Source organism: Tasmannia lanceolata, unplaced genomic scaffold, assembly GCF_043159265.1.
Source record: "Tasmannia lanceolata isolate RefF3 unplaced genomic scaffold, GAP_Taslan_0.1 ptg000012l, whole genome shotgun sequence".
NCBI lineage: Eukaryota > Viridiplantae > Streptophyta > Magnoliopsida > Canellales > Winteraceae > Tasmannia > Tasmannia lanceolata.
In genome coordinates this window covers 32,317,473-32,338,014 of record NW_027518689.1, presented here as the reverse complement: position 1 = coordinate 32,338,014, position 20,542 = coordinate 32,317,473, and the positions used below count along the sequence as shown (strand labels likewise).

The 20,542-nt window shown below is 37.8% G+C and overlaps 1 protein-coding gene across 1 annotated transcript; it reads left to right on the top strand.

Annotated features, from left to right (window-relative positions):
* The first annotated feature begins 951 nt into the window (after window positions 1-951).
* On the top strand, window positions 952-19,376 carry LCBK2 (Diacylglycerol kinase family protein). The gene is made up of 12 exons (XM_077392106.1): window positions 952-1,318; window positions 1,416-1,492; window positions 7,620-7,673; window positions 7,790-7,849; window positions 11,379-11,456; window positions 11,631-11,677; window positions 11,786-11,826; window positions 11,949-12,033; window positions 12,134-12,248; window positions 13,374-13,496; window positions 13,604-13,704; window positions 19,095-19,376. The coding sequence occupies exons 1-12, from the start codon at window positions 1,174-1,176 to the stop codon at window positions 19,222-19,224; spliced, it is 1,056 nt and encodes a 351-aa protein (XP_077248221.1). The 5' UTR covers window positions 952-1,173; the 3' UTR covers window positions 19,225-19,376.
* Window positions 19,377-20,542: the final 1,166 nt, after the last annotated feature.

Genomic DNA, 20,542 nt, shown 5'->3' with positions numbered 1-20,542 from the left:
CAGACAGTGATGCTTCATGAGTAGGAAAAACTCGCAATAATGAAAATGGTTGATTCTCAGACCAATTTCAAACAAATATAAAGATTCTGTAATAAATCTTCAATTCTCCTTAAAAACGTAAATCCTATTAGGGCCCGTTTGGATGCTGAGAAGATTTTGATTTGAATTTCTCACATTTGCAGCCCTTTTTGCATTGTAATTTGGATTTCTCACATTTCTAATTCAGCATTTGATAGTGAAAAAAATCAGATTTCTTTGCAGTGGAAATAAGAAATTAGAAATATATTGTTTTAAAAAAAAAACACATTGTCCAATAAAATTCATAGGGCTGCCTTAATAAACTCTTTTTTTGCTGAACACCTGAAGCAGTGAATATATTGTTTTTTAAAAAGCACATTGTCCAATAAAATTCTGACCGTTTTGAAGCGGCTCACAACCAATTGACTTACCATTCCTCAAACTTGATATATTTATACGGAAATGAAATAACTGTTGCAATATTTTGATATTCCGCGAAAGCTTGTTCTCTTTTAGTATTTACTATTTAAATGGCTGTCAAAAGGTTATTACAGTTCCCAAAAAGCTCTAACAAGCCCTTTAAATACTAAAGGACAGTCGATGCACTTGCAGTTTTACTAGTCTATTAAACTGTAGGAAAGTGATATATTCAGACACCTTTTCTTCCCCGGGCCAGCTCCGTCTAGTGTTTTCCCTTTTGTAACAAGTGGTCCCGCTTCAAAAAGATCAGTCCAAAAACCCCATGAGAATTCTAGCCACTTTCCTAAAAATTCAACCGATGATATTCGCAGGACACAAGATCAGCACACATTTCCATACAGTCCTATTGTGACCCCACAAGATCAGCGGTCACGATTACAACACCAACTCATCACATGTACGGTGGCCCCACATTGTCTTTTTATTCCGTAACGTATTAAAAGATACCTAGTTGGTCAAGCAGAGGAGAAAAAATAATAAAGAAATAGGCAGCAGAGCTGAGCACAGTTTTCAAACTTATCGAAGAGTTGGTGTCGGAGATAATGATGAAGGAGAAACCCCAACTCATGCCTTTTATATGCTCTTCTCATCTCTGTGTAGTTTTAGATTTGAAGGAAATCTAAGGGATCCCTTTTCTTAGATTATTAGAGGAAGAACATAAAAAGAGTTGAATAGATGGTTTATGGAATAGCTTCGGTAATGCCGAGGACTGCTTTTCTTAGGGCAGAGAAATCTGCTGCCCTAGATCTCTATGCCGATCGTACTAGAGACAGAGACTCTCCTCGCAGAGGTGATTTTGTGTTCGTTGTCAATCCAAAAGGTACGTTTTTATTTTATTTTTTTTTTATTTTTGAGTTTTTTTATTTTTTTTTCCAAGTGATTTTGGTTTTGGAGGTTTATATATTGTTATGATTTAGGTGCGAATGGTCGGACTGGGAAGGAATGGAAGAAATTGCTGCCATATCTGAAGGCGCGTCTTGGCAGGGAATGCAATGTAAGTTCCCCCCATTTCCCCTCCCCTTTTCTATTATTTTGTTATTTTTTAATGTCATGGGATTGTGAAAAAACGCCTGCAAGTTTGGTTCAAGAATGATAAAATCATAGATTTTCTATTAATCTTGGATGAATTATAAAGTGAATCAATCAGGGCTTATCTATAGACTATAGAGCAGATATATGATAAGAAGCATAGAAAGTTGTTATGATAAATATGAATTGAGATAAGAATATATATAATATTCTAATCTAACCTAATTACTAATTGCATCTAGCTGCCTAATCTAGCTAGTTACCTCATTTAATCTACTTGCCTAATCTACCACTAGGATGATCCAACGGTTTTTTTTCTACCCGATCCAATGGTGAAATCTCACATATTCTAACATGCCTCCTTAAACGTATTTGGATTGGAAAATCGACATACTTTTGATATTACAATAAAATTTCTCAAAAAAATAAAAATAAAATCCCAATGTACTAAATATTGATGTCTGATATCTGCTGAAGATGTTGATTGCCACTTGTTGCTGAAGAATGTGTCGCATGAAAGATGAGCCGCATAGAGCTTCAATTAGTTTGATGGGACTCTAGCCTCGATGGGTGAGTCTTAATATATCTGTTTTGGATACTGATCCCTCTAAAAATGAGTCACTATGGACCAAAGCCATAATTGGCGAGAAAGGGCCTCGATGGGCAAAAGTAAGCCTCAATGGGCAGACATCATGGGCCATTTTTGAATACCAATCCCCATGGGATTTGAAATTCTCTTTCAGGCACGCACTTCAAAAGAATTGAAGCACCTAAACTAAAAGGAGTTAATATTTCAGGCACGCACCTCAATAAGATACATCAACTGAAATATATCAAAAAAGAAGGATATGTTTTGAATAGAAAGAAGGAAGATGAGAAAAAGCAACATTCTAGGACGACGATGATAAATATCGACGATAGTACCAAACATTGAAATATTTGGACATGACATGAAAAAAAGAGAGTGGAAATATCAAATATGGAGAGGGTTATATGTCGTGATAAGGCATTGAGGATTCGACTATGATGGGAAACACACATTGCAGGAGGTAGGGTGACGGAGACATGAGTACCGGGGAAGCCAGTGATGCCTGTGGCGAGAACAAAGAGATTGCAGTAGGAGAGAATACAAGCAGAGAAGCTGATGACTCTCTACGGAATTGGTCGAGATAGACTTGCATAGAGAATGATGAAAGTAGTGAGAGGATTGAGATTTGCCCGGGTGGCCGGGCGGACTGCTATATCTGCCGTCCGTCAGGAAACTTTTAATATTTTATTTTCCTAGTTTTTCCCTGTATAAACCCAAAATTAACAAAAAAATTTAAAATATGCCAAGATACACCCTGAGAAATTCCCGAGACAAATATTTGTGACTATGATCTTATGTCTCTTCCCTGTTTCCTTTAATCCTATCGGTCAATAAATTACTTCCAGACCCAAACCAGATATTCCAATTCAATATTATTCAGTTTGATCAATAAAAGCCTTTGATAATTTTTTCAAAATAATTATCTGACTTTATAATACATTTGAAAATATCTATGCTTGGGAAAACAACTGTTGGGCCAGCATATAGTGGTCAAATAAATTAAAACACACTGACTACATAAATAAGGGAGTTAAATAATCAAATATTCAAAAATTGATTGTGGTTAATATTAAAAAAAAGGGGAATTAAATAATCAATTGAAAAGATCTCATGTCAACCGTTTATGTTTTTTTTTTTTTTTTGAATGGCGAATAATTTATTAAGCGAAGAGAAGCAAAATCCTAAGACTGAGATGGTCTAATGGTTTAGTACAAATGAATAGAGAAAAATGTTGAAAATGAAAGGACAAGAGGAAAAATAAAAGAAAACGGATATGCACACTAAAAGTGAATCAACCACCAAACTATAAACTCTTGAGTTGGTAGGTGATCTGATTGCATAAGTTCCTCTCTACCAACTCTTGATCACGCTAAATAGTCTACCTTCGTGTTAGTCGATTGCCGGGCATTTCGTATCTCTGTATCAAGTCCTCTAGAGAATCTTGAATCTCTTCTCTGACATTCGCACAATGCAATAGGAAGCAAATCCTTTCTGTCACACATAGCAAATCCTTTCTGTCACACATCTTACCACATTGAGGGAATCTCCCCCAATGATTGTATGCTGAATCTGATCCCAAGTAGCGAATGAAATTCCATTAAGAAACACCTTGACCTCTATCTCGACAACATCCTTTTAATCAATTGGGCCCGAGAAAGCCCACAACCTCTTTGTCTGCATTTCTCAGTAGTTCCCTAATGCCCCTTGGGCCACCAAAACTCGAACCATCAGAGTTACGCTTCAACCTCTCAGGAGTTGAGGTGTCCATTCGGGTTCAGGGCCCTTTCAGTGAATGCTCCCAATTCAATTGAAAGGATGCTACCGAAATTCAACTAAACATAGAGAGGACCGAAGTCCGCAGAACAACTTCCAAGAAGATTTAACTATGTATACTTAGCACACCTTTGGATGCACCTTTAAAAGCTCTCATATTTCTTGCCTTCCATACGAGCCACATCATGGCGGTCAGAATAGGGTCCACATAGTCCTACCTCTTGAGGGCTACGGGGCGAAACTTCACAACTCAATGTAATCAACGATGTCTTGGAGAACCCAACAAACTCCAAAGAGACCAAAGACAATGTACCACAAATCATGAGTAAATTGGCAATGAAGAAGATGATCAATGGACTTGGCATCAACAATACGTAGAACACAATGGTTAACTATAATCTTCCATCTATTGCGAAGTGATCCGCAATGAGGGTTTTGTCATGACAAGTCGACCAGTAAAAACTGTTAATCCTCAGAGGGGATTTACTTTTTTAAACTAAGCGGGTTGGAGAGGAATTATGCATTGGGACTAACTGTTCATAGAAAGATTTGAGTCATTTGACGTTGAAATGCCCATCGGAGTCCCCCTTTTTTTTTTTTTTTTTTGAATGATTGCCCATCGGAGTCCATTTTTTTTGAATGATTGCCCATCGAACTCCATTTTCAAATTTTTTGTCCTTTCCCCTCCTTTTGATGTTGGTTGAATTGATTCTAGATAGAAAGATGTGATGACTTCCAATTCCCACTCAAAGAAATTTCTCCTGAATCTGAAATCCCAATCTACTAAATCGTTTACTCTGTGAAAAGATTCAGCCACAGAAACGCCTTTGTGAGATGCTGCATTAAATATTGCAGCAAAATCATCTTTTAATGTTATATGTCTGCACACCAGTTATCCAACCAGAACCTATTCGTCTCCTCATCGCCTAGTTTGAAGCATATCCCTTTTTGAAAGAGTCACGAATTTCATGGTGTCTCGTCAAACTGTAGTCATTTGAGTTCTATATTCATCTACAGGGGTCCACTTTCTGGGGCCAGAGCCATATTTGATATTAACTACCTTTCTCCATAGGAGATCTCTATCCTCGCTATATTTCCAGAGCTATTTCCCAAGTAGAAAGCAGTCATTTTTTCCACGAGAAGAGTCTCCTTTCCATATAAATTTAATCATGGGTTCTCATTGACTTTTTGTTGGTCTTCCGATTCGTAGAGGAAGGCCTTATGTATTGGGGAAAGAACCTATTTTTCAATCCAATATTTTGACCTAATCCTCCAGCTCGGAAATCCCCAACCCTAAATGGGCACCCAAAAAACCTTGATGTTTGCCTCATTGGATTTGCATTTGAATAAAAGGGTTTGTTAGTGTTAATGAAAGAGACACAAAGAATCAATTAATCTTCGTTGATGAGATCAAACCCTATATGAAAGTAGTGCAATTATGATTTCATCTAAACGTGACTGTATCAATGTTCTCCGGACCTACTTCTGTAACTATGGAATCAAAAATGGAAAATAAAGCATCAAAATTCTTCACTATGTTAGACGCATCTACAAATTTAATGTTTTTTGCCATTTTTTCTGAGATTTTTTTTGATTCAATCATTTTAGACCATGATGAGGAAGCTAACATTGAATTCCAATGAAAGACCTGGTGTCTCAGAGGTTGTTATTTCTAACCCGATAAAATGCATTGCGAGAATGGAAGAAATATAAACGAAATCCTTTCAAAATTTCTTTGGACCTTGTTCGAGATATCCGCCCATCATTAACGCATAGGAGACGAACAACAAATTCAATGGCGGACGTCTTAGCAAAGGCGGGTGCAATCCGATCAGACACGGAAATATCTTTTAACGATATCACGGGGATTACATAAGATTATAGTCTTGCTTTTTTTGTACAGTCACAGGGACAGCTTGTCCCGTGTGTCATTTTGTAAATTTTTACAGATGAAATGAAATAGTTACCTTCTCAAAAAAAATAAAATTTCTTTGGACCTTATTTTTTTTTACAACGGCCCAAAAGAAGCTCCAAAAAGACAAATATATTGCAGATGCAAGAAAACCAACAACCTAAATTCAATGTTTGGAAAAGCAAGAAAAGAAAAGCAAAAGAAAAAAAAAAAGGGTGATTGAAGACAAACGTGAAAAGAAATAATAGAATAAATTAGGAGTTTTTTTTTTTTTTTGGCGGGGGGGGGGGGGTGTGTGGGGGTGTTAACTGCTTGCAACCCCTATCAATTCATAGGGGTCGGAGAGGGAAAAGTAAGGGACGAATTTATCATCCCTCAAAGTAAAAAAGCAAATTGTGGATGCCAAATCTTGTTGAGAAAAGAAATGAGGTGTGATTGGGCAGGCAAAAAGGTGAGCTTGTGAGAGCCAAAGAGAAAGCTTGGGTTGAGATTAAAAATGCACTCAAACATTTGAGTTTTGGTGTGGTAAGAAGTTCATGCACTCCCCAAGAGTTCTCCACTGGCAAACAATTTGTCTCAGCTTACAGTATCTTTCATGTGCTAAAAGTAAAAGAATTATATTTTAGCCCAACAATTACTTGGATTTTGAGAGTTATGTTAATGATGATTGGCAGGATCTTCTTCTGATAGAAGGTCAATTACCGTGTATTATACCTTTTTGGATTGAAGCTAACTTGGTGACTTAGAAAGGCAAAGAGCAGTGTGTTGTTGCCATGTCCAATGTAGAGGTAGAATACAGGGAAGTGTCTCATAGTACTTGTGAGTTGATGTGGCTGAAAACTCTGATGCTCTAGATGGTTTTTCAGGTCGAGGAGCCAATGGAGGTGTATCTTGACAACCAAATAACCACTCATGTAGCAAGCAATTCCATATTGCTTGAGAGGATTAGACATATCAATGTAGATTGTCGTTTTATTAGAGAAAATGTCTATATTAAACAGATGTCTACACCATATGTGAAGTCCAAAGGTAAGTTAGCCGACATTTTTGCCTAGGCTCTTGGTTGTGACCAGTTCCAGAAGATCTGTTCCAAGCTGTTCATATGAAATATTTATGCTTCAGCTTGGGAGTAGAATTAAAGTTTATTTCTACTATAATTGGGGTAGATTAATCCTTTTATCTATTTTCACTTGTCTGTGGTGTTTCTGTAATATTCATCAATTGAAATTGAATAAGGGCGATGATATTTTCACCCCCCTCTGCATTACGCATGCGCCCCCCTTATAATGTGATTTGATGTAAAAAAGCGTTATAAGGGGAACACTTATAAGTGCTCATTTTTCACGTCAAATCACGTTATAAGGGGAGCACATGCGTAGGGCGGGCGGGCGCCGGGGGGGGGGGGGGGGGGGGGTTCTCTCAGCAGTCTAAATTATCTGCCACAAAATGTTCTGGTCCTTTGTGACATATTGGATCTGTTTGTTTAATTCTATGTTTTTTTGCAATGCATCAACATCTTTAATTTCTAATGCTATGTTTTTGTATGTATCAACATCCTTGATTTCTCAGAACCTGTTCTAAAACCTTAGAGCTAATTTTCTTTAAAAAATTAGATAATTTGAGTGAAGACATGAAAGGTCGAGCCGTTGAGAGGTATAGTATTGCAGATAAACCTTAATGAGTTTCCAAGTATTAACTGCTTGACAGCTCCAGTATATTTCATATTTCTGTTTAGTCAGTCTCATGGAACTTATTATGCATTTGTATAGGGGTCTGACATTTTGTGTGATTCTAAAGTACTTGTTGATACTGTACCAGATATGTGAATCTTTGACTTCAGGTCCTTCTCATGCTATTGACATAACAAGGGAGGTATACATTTTCCTTGAAAGTATGATACTCGAGTCTGTTTTGCTATGTTTCCTTTTTTTGTTACCATGGTTAGGTAAGATGGTTTAATATCAGCTGAATATTGATCAATTATTTAGGCCATAAGGGAGGGGGCTGATGCTGTAATAGCAGTTGGAGGTGATGGTACTCTTCATGAGGTGTGAATCTACTTTCACTTCTTCATTAAGTCTAGCATTGCTTTTTTATTGGATGCTAATTGTTCTGTTCACTAAAATTGCAATCACTGTTTACTTATGTGAAGATCTTGTGAAACAATTGTATAGTTTATTTCCTCTGTTAAAAGTGTACAGTAGGTCACTGGAAAATTAATGGATGCAAAGTCCAGATTTTCCACGTTGAAAAGAGTAATGGACATCGATATGAGAGGGTGTGAGTATAGTTGGACAAGTTGGTGAAAGAGTATTCAATTAAATTTTCCTTTACGGCTAAAAAAAAGATATGAGCAATTAATATGGTTTTCAAACATGGGGATCTCGCAAAGAAAGCCTCTCTTGACTATCTTTTCAATTTAGCTTTTCTATTGATATCCATAGCAAAAGAAAGAGGCCCCATGATCGAGGATATTGAAAGCCTCATCGTATATTTCCTACCTCCTGTAAAGGAAAAGTCTTCATTCTGACTCGTCTAATAACATTGAGGGTGCCCCTTTGTGTAAATGTGCCATGAGGTAGTTAATGTGAATACCTTAGCCTCCTTAATTGCTATAAAAGAATCTGTTATGGCTTAAGACATGAGTTACCTAAGCAGTGTTGTAATAAAGAAGAAAGAAGAAAAGGAAAAGAAGAAGAGATAAGGAGAAGACTCTTATATTCACTATGTTCACTATTTACAATAGTGTCATTTATGAAATCATTTCAAAAAAAATAAAAATAAATAGTGTCATTAATGAAATAACTTTCACCACAAATTGCAAAAATAACCCTAACTTAATACAACACTCCCCCCCTCAACCGGGTGAATGGATGTCTATAGTTTTCAGCTTGCTAGTGATCGTCTCGTGCTGGCTTATTTGTAATGCTTTGATAAACACTTCTTCTAGCTGATCAGCCATGCAGAGATATACGGAGTAGTAATCTATTTTGCCTCCACTTTCTCACGAACAAAGTGATAGTTCACCTCAACGTGTTTTGTTCTCTTGTGAAAGACAACATTGGATACAGTATGGATGGCAACTTGATTATCATATAACGTGTGCATAAGAGAACTACTTGCAAACCCCAACTTCTGTGTACTTATCTGATGCAGGATCATCCCCTTATCATTCTATACATCAGCCTTTAGTGCTCATTAGCATAGTATTACTTGCTTTTCCTTTGCTAATCTTGTAGGGTAGTCTAGACAGTGTTTTATGTCCCTTTTATTCATTTGCGTAAGTATGCTGCCTATAAAAGGCCCCTTTTCCTCTTCTTTGAGTTTTAGTTTTTGAATTGGATTTTGAGTGTTGTAACTAGATCTGAGATCTAGGTTTGGAAGGAACTATTGGCAAGCAGGAGAAATTTTCGTACAAATTTCATTTGGGAGGATTTAGGGACCATTGTTACAGTTTTCTCTTCCATTCATTGAATTTCCTCCTTGTAAATCAAGGAGCTGCTTGTGTAACCTCCAGGCATCTCTTTGCCTAGAAAGATCATTGAGTTTTGCAAGAAATTTCAAGGATTTGAAGCAGATTTCCATGACTGGACTGTTCGTGTAAGAGTGTTAATGAAGCTGACAAGTTCTTCTATTTTTCTGCATCCAAATTCGATTCTCTGCTCTGTTGTAAGTAAACTTTCTGATTCATCTTCATTTCTCCCTGTAATTGGTTTGATTGTTACCTATAAGGATACATAATTATTCAGCTCAGATCTATCTTGGTTTGATCTGTTGCCATTCAAAAAAATTTATGTGAGATTTATGCGCAGATCTGGTTGCCATTGTTAACTGACAATGCCTTGAAATGAAATCCTTGAAGTTTGTATATGAAGGAGAGTTTTACCCTTGTATCTGGATGGATCTGTGGACAATGAATGTTCTAAAACCAAATTTTTCCATAGAGATTTGCTAATTACGTTTTTCTCTGATCTTTCATTTCTTCAAGGAAATTCTTTGAGTAGTTCGGCCATTTGATACTAAACTCTTCCTGGATCTAGAATTCAATTGTAAAAAAGCAATATTCTTTCTTAGAGTGTAGGATCTATGGTGCAACTCGGGTTGGGTTCAACCCGAACCCGTTGAGTTCAAATGTCGGGTCATGTTGGGTATCCTTTGGGTTCGGGTTGAGTTTTCCCAACCCGGGTTGAGTTCGGGTGGGTTCGAGTTGAGGGCTTGGGCAACCTGACCCCGGTGAAACTTGGCATTTTTTTTATCATTTTTTTTAGAAAGCTTAAAATCTCGGGTTGGGTTGGGTTGAACTCGGGTCAGTTCGGGTTCGGGATGGAAAAAAGGGTTCCTCGGGTCAGGTCGGGTTGAGATCATAGAGTGCTGGAAATTGCAACAAGAATTCTCGTTTTGAACCTGATCAGTTCAGGCAAGGTTTCAAATTTCGGTTTTGTAATGCGTTTCGGTCTCACCGAAACCAAAATTTCGGTCGAAATTTGACGAAATCTATTCGACGGCTATTCTTTCTCCGACTTTATTTCAAACGAAATTTCAGCCTAAAAATTTGAAATTTCAGTAATTTCGGCTGAAATTTCGGGAAAATATTAAATAGTTATCAAGAATTCAGATTTTTGGGTGAAACTTTTTCGTTCGTATTAAATTCTATCCGCATGAAATAGAAATATTCCTTCTGTGCCCCATCTTCAGTTTTTCCGATTTTTTTATACTCCAGCGAAATTCCCTCGGTCTTCCACGTATCCTCACAAGACTCCACGTATCCTCTTCACAGGCAACATGTCTCTCTTCCTGCATCCCCCTAAACGTGTCGTCTCTCTACTCTCTCTCTCTCTCTCTACCCTCAAAATCACTCTCTCTGGCCAGGACGAGACTCTGCTCGACCCTAAAACATCGCCCCAAAATATAGCCTACTTCCACCCCTCCCTCTCTCTCTCGACCCTAAAACATCGCCCCAAAATATAATTGGTTGAGAAATTCCAGTTCGAGGTCTTGTAATTCCAGGAATTCCATCATTTGATGACCGAATATGTGCTAAACTGAGAGCAGAACTCCTCTCTTATTATTCAACGACGATCACCTATATAATTTCAATGTTGCTGATCCCTGGAAAGAACACTTATCTAAGTCTTCATTCTCAAAGAACACTTGTCTAAGTCTTCATTCTCAAAGAACACTTGGAATATGGGAAACAGCCAGATCCATATGACCTAATATTTTCATAAGGACTTGGTGGGTGTTCCTTAGTATTACAAAATGTTGAAGATAGGGTTGGGTTGTTCACTTATCAGGATTTGAATGAAATTACAAGAAACGATTCCAGAGAATTTTGGTCTGAATTTGGAAAGTGGAAGTATTCTCAGCTCACTTGAGAGAGAGGGCTCTGCTAGCCACTACTAGTTAATTTTAGAAACATGGATTTGTCAAATAAATCTCTGCTACCAGCTAATATATTTAGTTGATCTTGACCCACACAAAGGTCACTTTGTCACCGAAAGGTCACTTTGTGATTTTCAAGCTGACGAGATACAGAAGTCAATATGTGGAACCTTATTGGGTGCTTGTAATTTGCAGGTAGTAAATGGCTTTTTTTGGTCTGGAAAACCTGTCACTGCTCGTGAACAGAAGGCTGCACATACAACCTCACTTGGTGTAAGTGGGTACAAGTTCTGTTAGATTACTATATTTCTACTGGTGTCATGATTTCTTTCATAGTCTGTTGCATACAGTATCCAAGTAATACTCTAGTGTGATGTGTACACTACTTGATCTTACACTACTTGATGTTGATTCTCAAAATGTGATTATAATGCCCCTTCTTCACAGCTAATTCCGCTTGGGACTGGATCTGATTTTGCCAGAACATTGGGCTGGTTGGTTGTTTCTATTCTCATCTGGCTTCATTTGTTGTGGGGTTTGAATTATTAGTTTCTTACCCTTGTTCAGTGAATGAAATTATCCTGTTTGGTCTGTTTTTCCAGGAAAAATGATCCTCATGAAGCCATTGAACGTTTTGTTAAAGGTTCTTCATTTAGATATAGAGAACTCTGCTTCGATTCTTGGCTAAATATTATCTGTAGCTTTCTATACTTGATATGTGTTTTGTTTAGCTTTTGTAACATATAACATGAAGGTGTTAAGCAGGTGACAAGTGTAAAGTAGATGTTGGCGTTATTGGTGGAGGAAGTGGTCAACCTCATTACTTTATAAATGTTGCTGATATTCATTTGTAAGGATCCTATTTATCAAGAGATTTTACAATTGAGCTTGATCAAACACCATATGTTGCTTAGGAACTACTCACTGTTATATACTGTGGAAGCCTGCAGGAGCGCAAAGGCAGGCTATTACGCTTCTAGATACAAAAGATTTGGAAACCTATGTTATGTTATTGGTGCTTTGAGAGCTTTTATTGGACACAGTAATCAGGATCTTAAGATCAAGGTTAGCTGTATTTTGATGCAATCAGTGTACTAAATCAGACCATTATTATTCGTTAATCAGCCCAAAATAGTCAAAACTGTAGTTGCTAAATTGTCTAACATGGTTCGAACAATGTGAATCGAATTAGTCTGCAGTATATTGTGAACAAGTCATTTCTCTCTTCCAATGAATTTTTGTTTTCTAAATTTGTTCTTATTTCCATATATTAATGTGCTATGAAAAGTGGATATTAAAACTAGAGATAAAAAGTTATGAAGCCAATACTTTCACATAATTTAAAAGCATCTTTACTAACTTCATCGCAACCAAAATTTAAAATTTTGTCTTAAGTTTTTGTAAACATTAGCATCATATTACATATACTCATTGTAACCAACTGATGGCAAGTAAATGAAACAGGGCTCACTACAGACCCCATGAATTACAAAACTCGACCCAAACCTGAGCCAAACTGAACTGCGAATCTTACAACTAAGATCAAAACTACGTATATTAACCTCCCCAAATCCTAGTATAATACTAATCATTAGTTTAGGATTAATTTCAGCCCCAATATCAACCTAAAAAATTATAATTCCCATTTTTCCTACATACAATTAGAAATTTTGACATGTTTCCCAGAAACATAATCAGCAATTTTTCATCTAGTTGAAAATTTCCAAAACTCCCATTCTCCTTACATTTACTTTCTAAACTTTCCTGAACCTAATTAGGATGTTAAATCTGAAATAGAAAGAAGATAAATCCAACACTTCTTCTCAAGACTTGTGCAGAAAGGCACATCCTAAAATCCTCTGAAAATTAATTTCAATAATTAACTGAAAGTCATCACAATTTTGTCACTGAACTTAGGGCTACCTTTTGAGACTTGCAATGACGAAATCTTGTAAAATCTATAGAAATAGCTATTTTGATTCTTGAGAAGGTCATTGAAATTAGATACACTACTTAAAACAGATGCTCAGGGTGCAAAAATATGTCCCATGGACTTTTCTGTATTAAGATGAAGACCCTGCTTTTGACTGTGTTCAAACTGGGTTTGCACATGAATTTTGCTTACATTATAGTTACATCCCTTGGCTATAAGATTTTGATGTATACACTTTACAATGTGATATACTCTAGGTCAATGGGGGAGAGTGGGAAATACTTCACGATGTTACAGCCCTTTGCATAGGAAATGCCAAATTCTTTGGTGGTGGCATGAAGATTACTCCAACGGCTGACCCTTATGATGGGAACTTTGAGGTGGTCTAATTTGGTATCACTTTTTCAGTGGCTGTACCAATTGTTTATGTGACGCTGCAATGCTTTTATATTTGATTTGAATTTTGTATTTGTACTGTATGTGTCAGGTCGTGATTCTTCAGAACTTTAGATGGTATGATTTTGTTTTTAAGCTGCACAAGCTGTACAGAGGGACACATCTATCAGAGAAAAATGTGTATTCAAGAAGGTAATTTTTTTTGGCTTTAGAGATGAGCATTTATTCTTGTTCTATAGTATGTTTTCTACTACTTGGCAGTTCTGATATGCTTTTCCTGTTATTGGATGGTAATTACTTGTTTCGTGAAAATATGAAAATATAAGGAAAAACATGACAACCCTTGATTCAACGGTAATGAAGATTCAGACATTTATTAACTGTCACCCCACTACAAGTTGTCAAAAGTTGCTATAACCTTTTGTCATGAACTGATTTTCTACAGCTTCCAAGGATTCAACTACCAGTAATCAGACTAAATATCATCCGAGGGTAGCTGAACATCAAATTTTATCCTAGACATTCTCCGTGACAGTCTCAAAGGGTTAATGTAACTTGTTGGGTTTTGTACTGACAAACGTTTACCATGGCTATTTCCATGGATACTGTCCTTGCTGCCTAAACTGAGATGGATGGTCATTCTAAGCGTGACCCCTCTGTTAGGACATACTTTAAGCTTGAGGAGTGCGTACTCTTCTGATAAAATGTAATTCTATTTCAGATGGATTTGGGTGGATAATTTTTGGAATTTATGGCCCGAATGATACGCTACTGAGAGGAAGTCTGCGTTGTAGTAGACAAACTTTAATAGGTGGAATGGGCCATGGTGTGTAAGAAGGATATTTTGATGTCATTTGAATGGCTAAAGAAAAGGAGTCGGAGTTATAATGTGCAAGAGAGGTTTGTTAAAATTTGTTAGAAAAAATTCACTGGGCTATCCTTCCTTTGGGAGGGTGATGAAGTGCAACCTCGCATTGAGGTTGAAGAGGATATAGAACAATATGTGTAGAGAATGGAGCATCCTAAAGTTGTAAAAGATATGCTAGAAGAAGTAGCGAAGAAGTGCAAGATCCAAGGGAAGAGCAAGGCATGAAAACAAAGGAGGTGCAAACAATGAAAGGGAAGAGAGGCTTCAATCCCACGAAAATGGGCTCCATGTGTTTTATCCATAGGTGATGTTTTATTTGAAGGTTTATTTAAATAGAGGGCCCAGTCATTGTTTTGTTTAAATTTTCTTTTAATTTAGGTGTGATAAGGTCCATTGGGTTTGTTTTAAGTTAATGGGCCCTGCCTTTGATTATAAGTCACTTAAGTTAAAAGGTGGGGCCTACTTTAGTTAGTCGTAAGGTTAAAAAGGGTAGGAAGTTGAGAGGTTGGAATAGACTAAAATCTATTTATTTTTTAGGAGATTTTGTGGATGAAAAGGGAGAATAAAAGTCGTGGGATTTTGGGAGAAAGGCAGGTCCTTTTGTTTGTAGGTTTATAGGGTTTTGTTAAGGAGTGTGTGTAAAGTCTGTATTTAAAGGGGACAAACTGTTTTGGAGAGATAGACTATCTTTAGATTCATTTTTTTTCTGCATTTTTCTTTCTTGTATGCAAAATTTTCGAACTTGGAGATTGAAGATTTGGGGTTTGAAAGAGCGATCTTCGGTTATTGGATTTCATTAAGCGAAAGGTACTATCCTACGATTGTAATCGTTGTTCCCGTCCATATGTCAAAGAGCACTGCCAAAGATAATTCTGATCACAGCCCAATTGTCTTGATCTTATCTGAAAATTCTGTTGGTCCTCGACCGTTTAAATTGGATATGGCTCTATGCGAAGAGGCTGATTTGAATTCGAGCATTCCATTATGGTGGAATGCAGTTGCACAGCATGGATGGAGGGGTTTTGTTTTCTGCCAGAAACTGAAATCTCTAAAGCTGAAGATCAAAGACTGGTCTAAACATGCCCTTGTGGCTAGGGCGCAAAGGAAAGTGGAAGTTGAGGGTACCCTGCATCATCTGGAAACCTTGGAAGCCGATGGGCCACTGGAGGAGGACATGATACAATTGAGATGTGATCTTAAGTGGAATACGATGAGATCATTTGCCGGGAAGAGATTACTTGGCGGCAGAAATCTCGGGCCATATGGCTCAAGGAAGGTGATTGCAACACAAAGTTTTTCCATGCAATGGCCTCTTCCCGTCGACGTATAAATGCTATAAATTGCCTACTGATTGGAGGAAATCCAGTGGAGGACAAGGTGCAAATTAGAAACTAGATCATTGACTTCTACAGGAAAATATTCAAAGCAATATAATTAGTGGCCGAAATTATCGAGGTTGCATTTCAAAAGAATATCTTCTGAAAAGATGTTATGGCTCGAGAGGGAATTCACTATGGACGAAATTGAAAATGCTTTGGCCTCACTCAAGAAAGACAAAGCTCCGGGCCCTGACGGTTTTCCAATGGCGTTATATCATAAGTATTGGGAGATCATTAAGGACGACATCATGGCCATTTTTAATGAATTCCATCAAAGAGGGATCATCAATAGGGCTGCAAATTCGACTTTCATCACACTCATCCCTAAAATTGAAGGTGCGGTGCAGCTAAAGGATTTCCGACCAATTAGTCTCACTCACAGTTTATATTAAACTCATTGCAAAAACCCTGGCTATTAGGCTGAGCACAGTAATGGTGGGGATTATATCGAAATACCAGGGTGCTTTCGTCTCGTGTCGGTAGATCCTTGATGGTATACTCATTGCCAATGAGACTCTTCTTATGTGAAACACATGGGTGATCGCGGTATCATTGCGCGGGTTGCTTTAGAGAAGGCATAAGATCATGTGGATTGGTCTGTTCTTGAATATATCACGGACCATATGGGTTTTGGGGGGAAATGGTGCGGGTGGATCATGGCATGCATCTCTACTGCTTCTTTTTCCATTCTTGTCAATGGTGTAGCAGAAGGGTACTTCTCCAGTTCCAGGGGTTTGCAACAAGGGGACCCTCTGTTGCTTTATTCATTATGGTGACTGAAGCCCTAAGCTTGCTTTTGTCCAAGGCTGAATCTATGGGTTAGTTTGTTGGCCTTCGACATAGCCGGGGTTCTCCTGCTATTTCCCACCTTCAATTTGCGGATGATACTCTGATTCTATTACAAGAAGGCACGAAGCAACTGAAAATTTTGAAAAGGGTCTTTTTTTGGTGGTTCGAGACTTGGACCCCTACGTTTGGTATCTGTATTACTAATGAGGCAGAAGCGCGTGCTCTTTTATTCGGTCTTTGATGGTTAGTTAATCATAACTTAGGTCCCTTGGTGGTGGAAGGGGATTCTGCTAATGTCATCTCTTGGGCTTTGAACCGGTGCCTGGGTCTGTGGCGTCTTCACCATATTCTTGATGAAATCTGGGACCTGGTGCGTTTCCTCCATTCATCTATTAGACACATGAGGCGGTCAGCCAACTCCATGGCGGATGGGTTAGCTAAAGAAGGTGCTCGAGCGTCTGTCACGCATATTGTCTTCGAAAGAGAAATGGAGAACTTAGCTGAGCCTGCTTTGCTTTTAGTGCTTGTATGCCTGTACATTTCTGGGCTTTTCCGATCTGTAGATCTAAGGGTGGGGACAACTAGTCCCCCTCTCCTTTATTTGTATGATCACCTTTATTGGAATAAAAGTTGATGTTTTCAAAAAAAAATAATGTTGTTAGATAGGGCTTTCATCAGATTCGTTGTGACTGATTTTGGTGTACACCAAGATATCTTGATTAGATTAGAGAGCACTGCATGGCTCCTAGAAGCTCCACTAGTCCTGAGGTTAGTGAGGAAGGTCCAGAAAATACAACTCCTGCTGTTATTAGACACTTTATTCAGCAACAAGGGGAATTGAATCGATGACATGATGACATTTTTTTGGCAACTTGGAGAGTTAGTCCAGCAGCAAGGAGAGAGACATAACAGGGATACAAGAGAGATGAAGGAACAACTAGCACAGTTTGGGACTGCAATTACACAATTATTGTGTAATGAAGAATTAACACATGCTCTAGAGTGTTTGAACATTTAGAGATTAACCTGTCACCATTAGATGAAGTAGTAAATCCCATGCAACATGTACCATATAATAGGCAACCCCCTCGACCATAATTTCAGCCCTCAATCTGTTTTTAGAAGAAATGATAGATGCGAAGCGGGCATCAATATTGAAATTCCAGAGTTTTCAGGCAGATTGGAAGCAGACGAGTACTTGGATTGGGTGACAGCCATTGAAGAGATTCTTGATTAAAAGGAGGTGCCTATGCACAACCATTCAAAAAAAGAAAAAGAAAAAAAAAGAGGTGCATATGCACAAAAGGGTATCCCTAGTGGCCTTGAGACTTAGAGGCCAAACAACGATGTGGTGGCAATTTGTCAAGATGCAAAAGGTACAACTGCAAATTGCAGTTATTACTTTGGAAGAGATGAAGAGGTTAATGGGAGAAGAATTCCTGCCGTTTAACTACAAGCAGATATTATATGCGTGGCGTCAGAGGCTCATCATAAGACTTAGAGGCCAAACAACGATGTGGTGGCAATTTGTCAAGATGCAAAAGGTACAACTGCAATTGCAGTTATTACTTTGGAAGAGATGAAGAGGTTAATGGGAGAAGAATTCCTGCCGTTTAACTACAAACAGATATTATATGTGTGGCGTCAGAGGCTCACCCAGGGAGCAAAGATTGTGGCTCAATAAACGGAGGAGCTCTACAAGCTATCAAAAGATGATGGATGAACATCGGTGCAAGTCTCAATTGTGACATTGCAATGAATTAGAAGGTTATACATAGGTTAGAGTCTCAAATGTGACCTTGCAATGAATTAGAAGATGATGGATGGACTGCTCACCCCTGCAAAACATGTGACACCTGTTGATGATGACAGTTGCGATAAAAGGCTTTAAATTTCAGTTTCAGTCACCATGGAAATGGAAACGTTTCGGTATCAGTTGGGAATTTCGATTGAAATCCTGTAAAATCACGGAAACATATGGAGACATGTATAGGTGATCGTATTTAAAGACAAAACTTCAGGAAATGCTAGAATAAGTACAAATATACACCTAGACACGATCACACAAGCAAGACAACCATCCATGATGGTTTAAAAACATTGACATGCACTATCGCGCATGTCTGATAATTTAGTACATACCAGATTTCACATGTAATTCATATAAGTATTTATACATAATGTTAGATACTGTCATTTCAACTTGTCCTTGGAAAGGCTAGCGGGGGAGGTAGATTCGCTAGCTAGGGGGTGGTAATTCACAATACAATTTCCTTTTTTTAATCCCTTTTTAACTTTGTTGTCTTTTATGTTTCTTTTCCTATATAGGCTGTTGTGGCCATCTCTGTTAATCTGTGTGCTTCTATTTGTCCTAAGCCAAAAATGAGTACATTTATATATGCTGATCGGAACTGGGTATTTATTTCAAGGCTTGTGTTCTTTTGCCTATTTTCTGAACTTGCCTTCACACAATTAATTCTAGCTATATGGTTCTGGTATTTGATTTGGAAGTACGTCTTATTTACATGAAGCAGTTTCTGCTGCAGTGTGCATTCCATCGAAGTGGAGGAAATTGTGTGCAGCAATAGCATTTATGTTCAGTCGGACGGGGAACATGTAGGGTTTCTTCCCAGAAAATTTTGTATTTTGCCCGCTTCAATAGAGATGTTGACCTAATTTCATCGTTAATGCTATTTCTTTATGCATTATTTCTTATTTTTCCATTGTTGGACTTGCGGAAACTCCAATAATTCACAGGGTTATGTACACTTTCATAGGCATGAAGGTAATCCATCTTACAGGGAACAATGTGTTCTCCATTGTTGCTAGCTTGGCCTAACTTATGGCTGTTGATTGTTTGATACCAAAATTCATAACAAAGGAGCATTGAAAGAATACTAGAACACCTCATTTTTCGTTCCATCAGTTGAGCACCATCCTCGACCTTTCCCTTCATGTTGTAGATGGTGATGCAAACATGGAAGTTTGGCCAAAGGAAATTACAAATTTGTCTGAATTATTTGCCAGTTTCCATATCTGTGGTAAACTAGTCTTGACTCCCCATTCAAATGATAGCTGGTAAGATCTTTGATAGTTTGATTGCCTTGCAAAGGAAACAATTGATATGTCTGTTCTGAATGGGGAGAGATTAACAATGCTTAAATTATGGCATGTCCTGGACAAGGTTTTAAATTTCGGTTTTGGATGAAATTTTGGTCCTCACCGAAACCGAAATTTTGGCCGTAATCACGAAATTTCAGCCGAAATCTGGTAAAAACTCTCAAAATGTCGTTTTTTAAGTCGATTTTTGGCAGAAATTACCAAAATTTCAGTAATTTCGGTTGAAATTTGTTTAAGGATTAAAATAATATTATTTTATCAGAATTTCTGAAATTTCGACTGAAATTTGGTACATTTCGGGAATTTCGGTTTCGGTGCTATTTCGTTTCGGCCCCGACCGAAATTTAAAACCATGGTACTGAATATGCTACAGTTCAAAAATTGGCTTATTAGACAATCTTGACTAGGGCTGCAACTCGGGTCGGGTTTTGGAGAACCCAACCCTACCCGAGAAATATCTCGGGTCGGGTTTTGGAGAACCCAACCCTACCCGAGAAATATCTCGGGTCGGGTCGGGTTTTTTTTCGGAAAACTCATGATTCCCAAACCCGGCCCTACCCATGATAAATCTCGGGTCGGGTCGGTTCGGGTTTTTTCACGTTGACGCAATTTTTTAAGGAAAATTCTTGTTTGGCAAGGCAACTCAACTCATAGAAGTAGAAATTACACTCACAATACACTTGATCAAACAATGATGTAATTACACTCACATTACACTTGAATCAAACAATGCTGTAATCAAACAATGTTGTAATTACAATAATGTTGAATCAAACACTTGAATCAACTCAACTCATAGAAGCATAAATTACACTCACACACAATAATAGTGGGTGCGTGGTTTTCACTTTTAACTTTTAACTAACAATACAAA

Coding starts and splice junctions, on each gene's coding strand:
- LCBK2 (XM_077392106.1), top strand. CDS start 1,174: ATGGTTTATGGAATAGCTTCGGTAATGCCGAGGACTGCTTTTCTTAGG. Junction 1,493..7,619: donor GTCTTGGCAGGGAATGCAAT/GTAAGTTCCCCC, acceptor ATACTGTACCAG/ATATGTGAATCTTTGACTTC. Junction 11,827..11,948: donor CATTGAACGTTTTGTTAAAG/GTTCTTCATTTA, acceptor GGTGTTAAGCAG/GTGACAAGTGTAAAGTAGAT.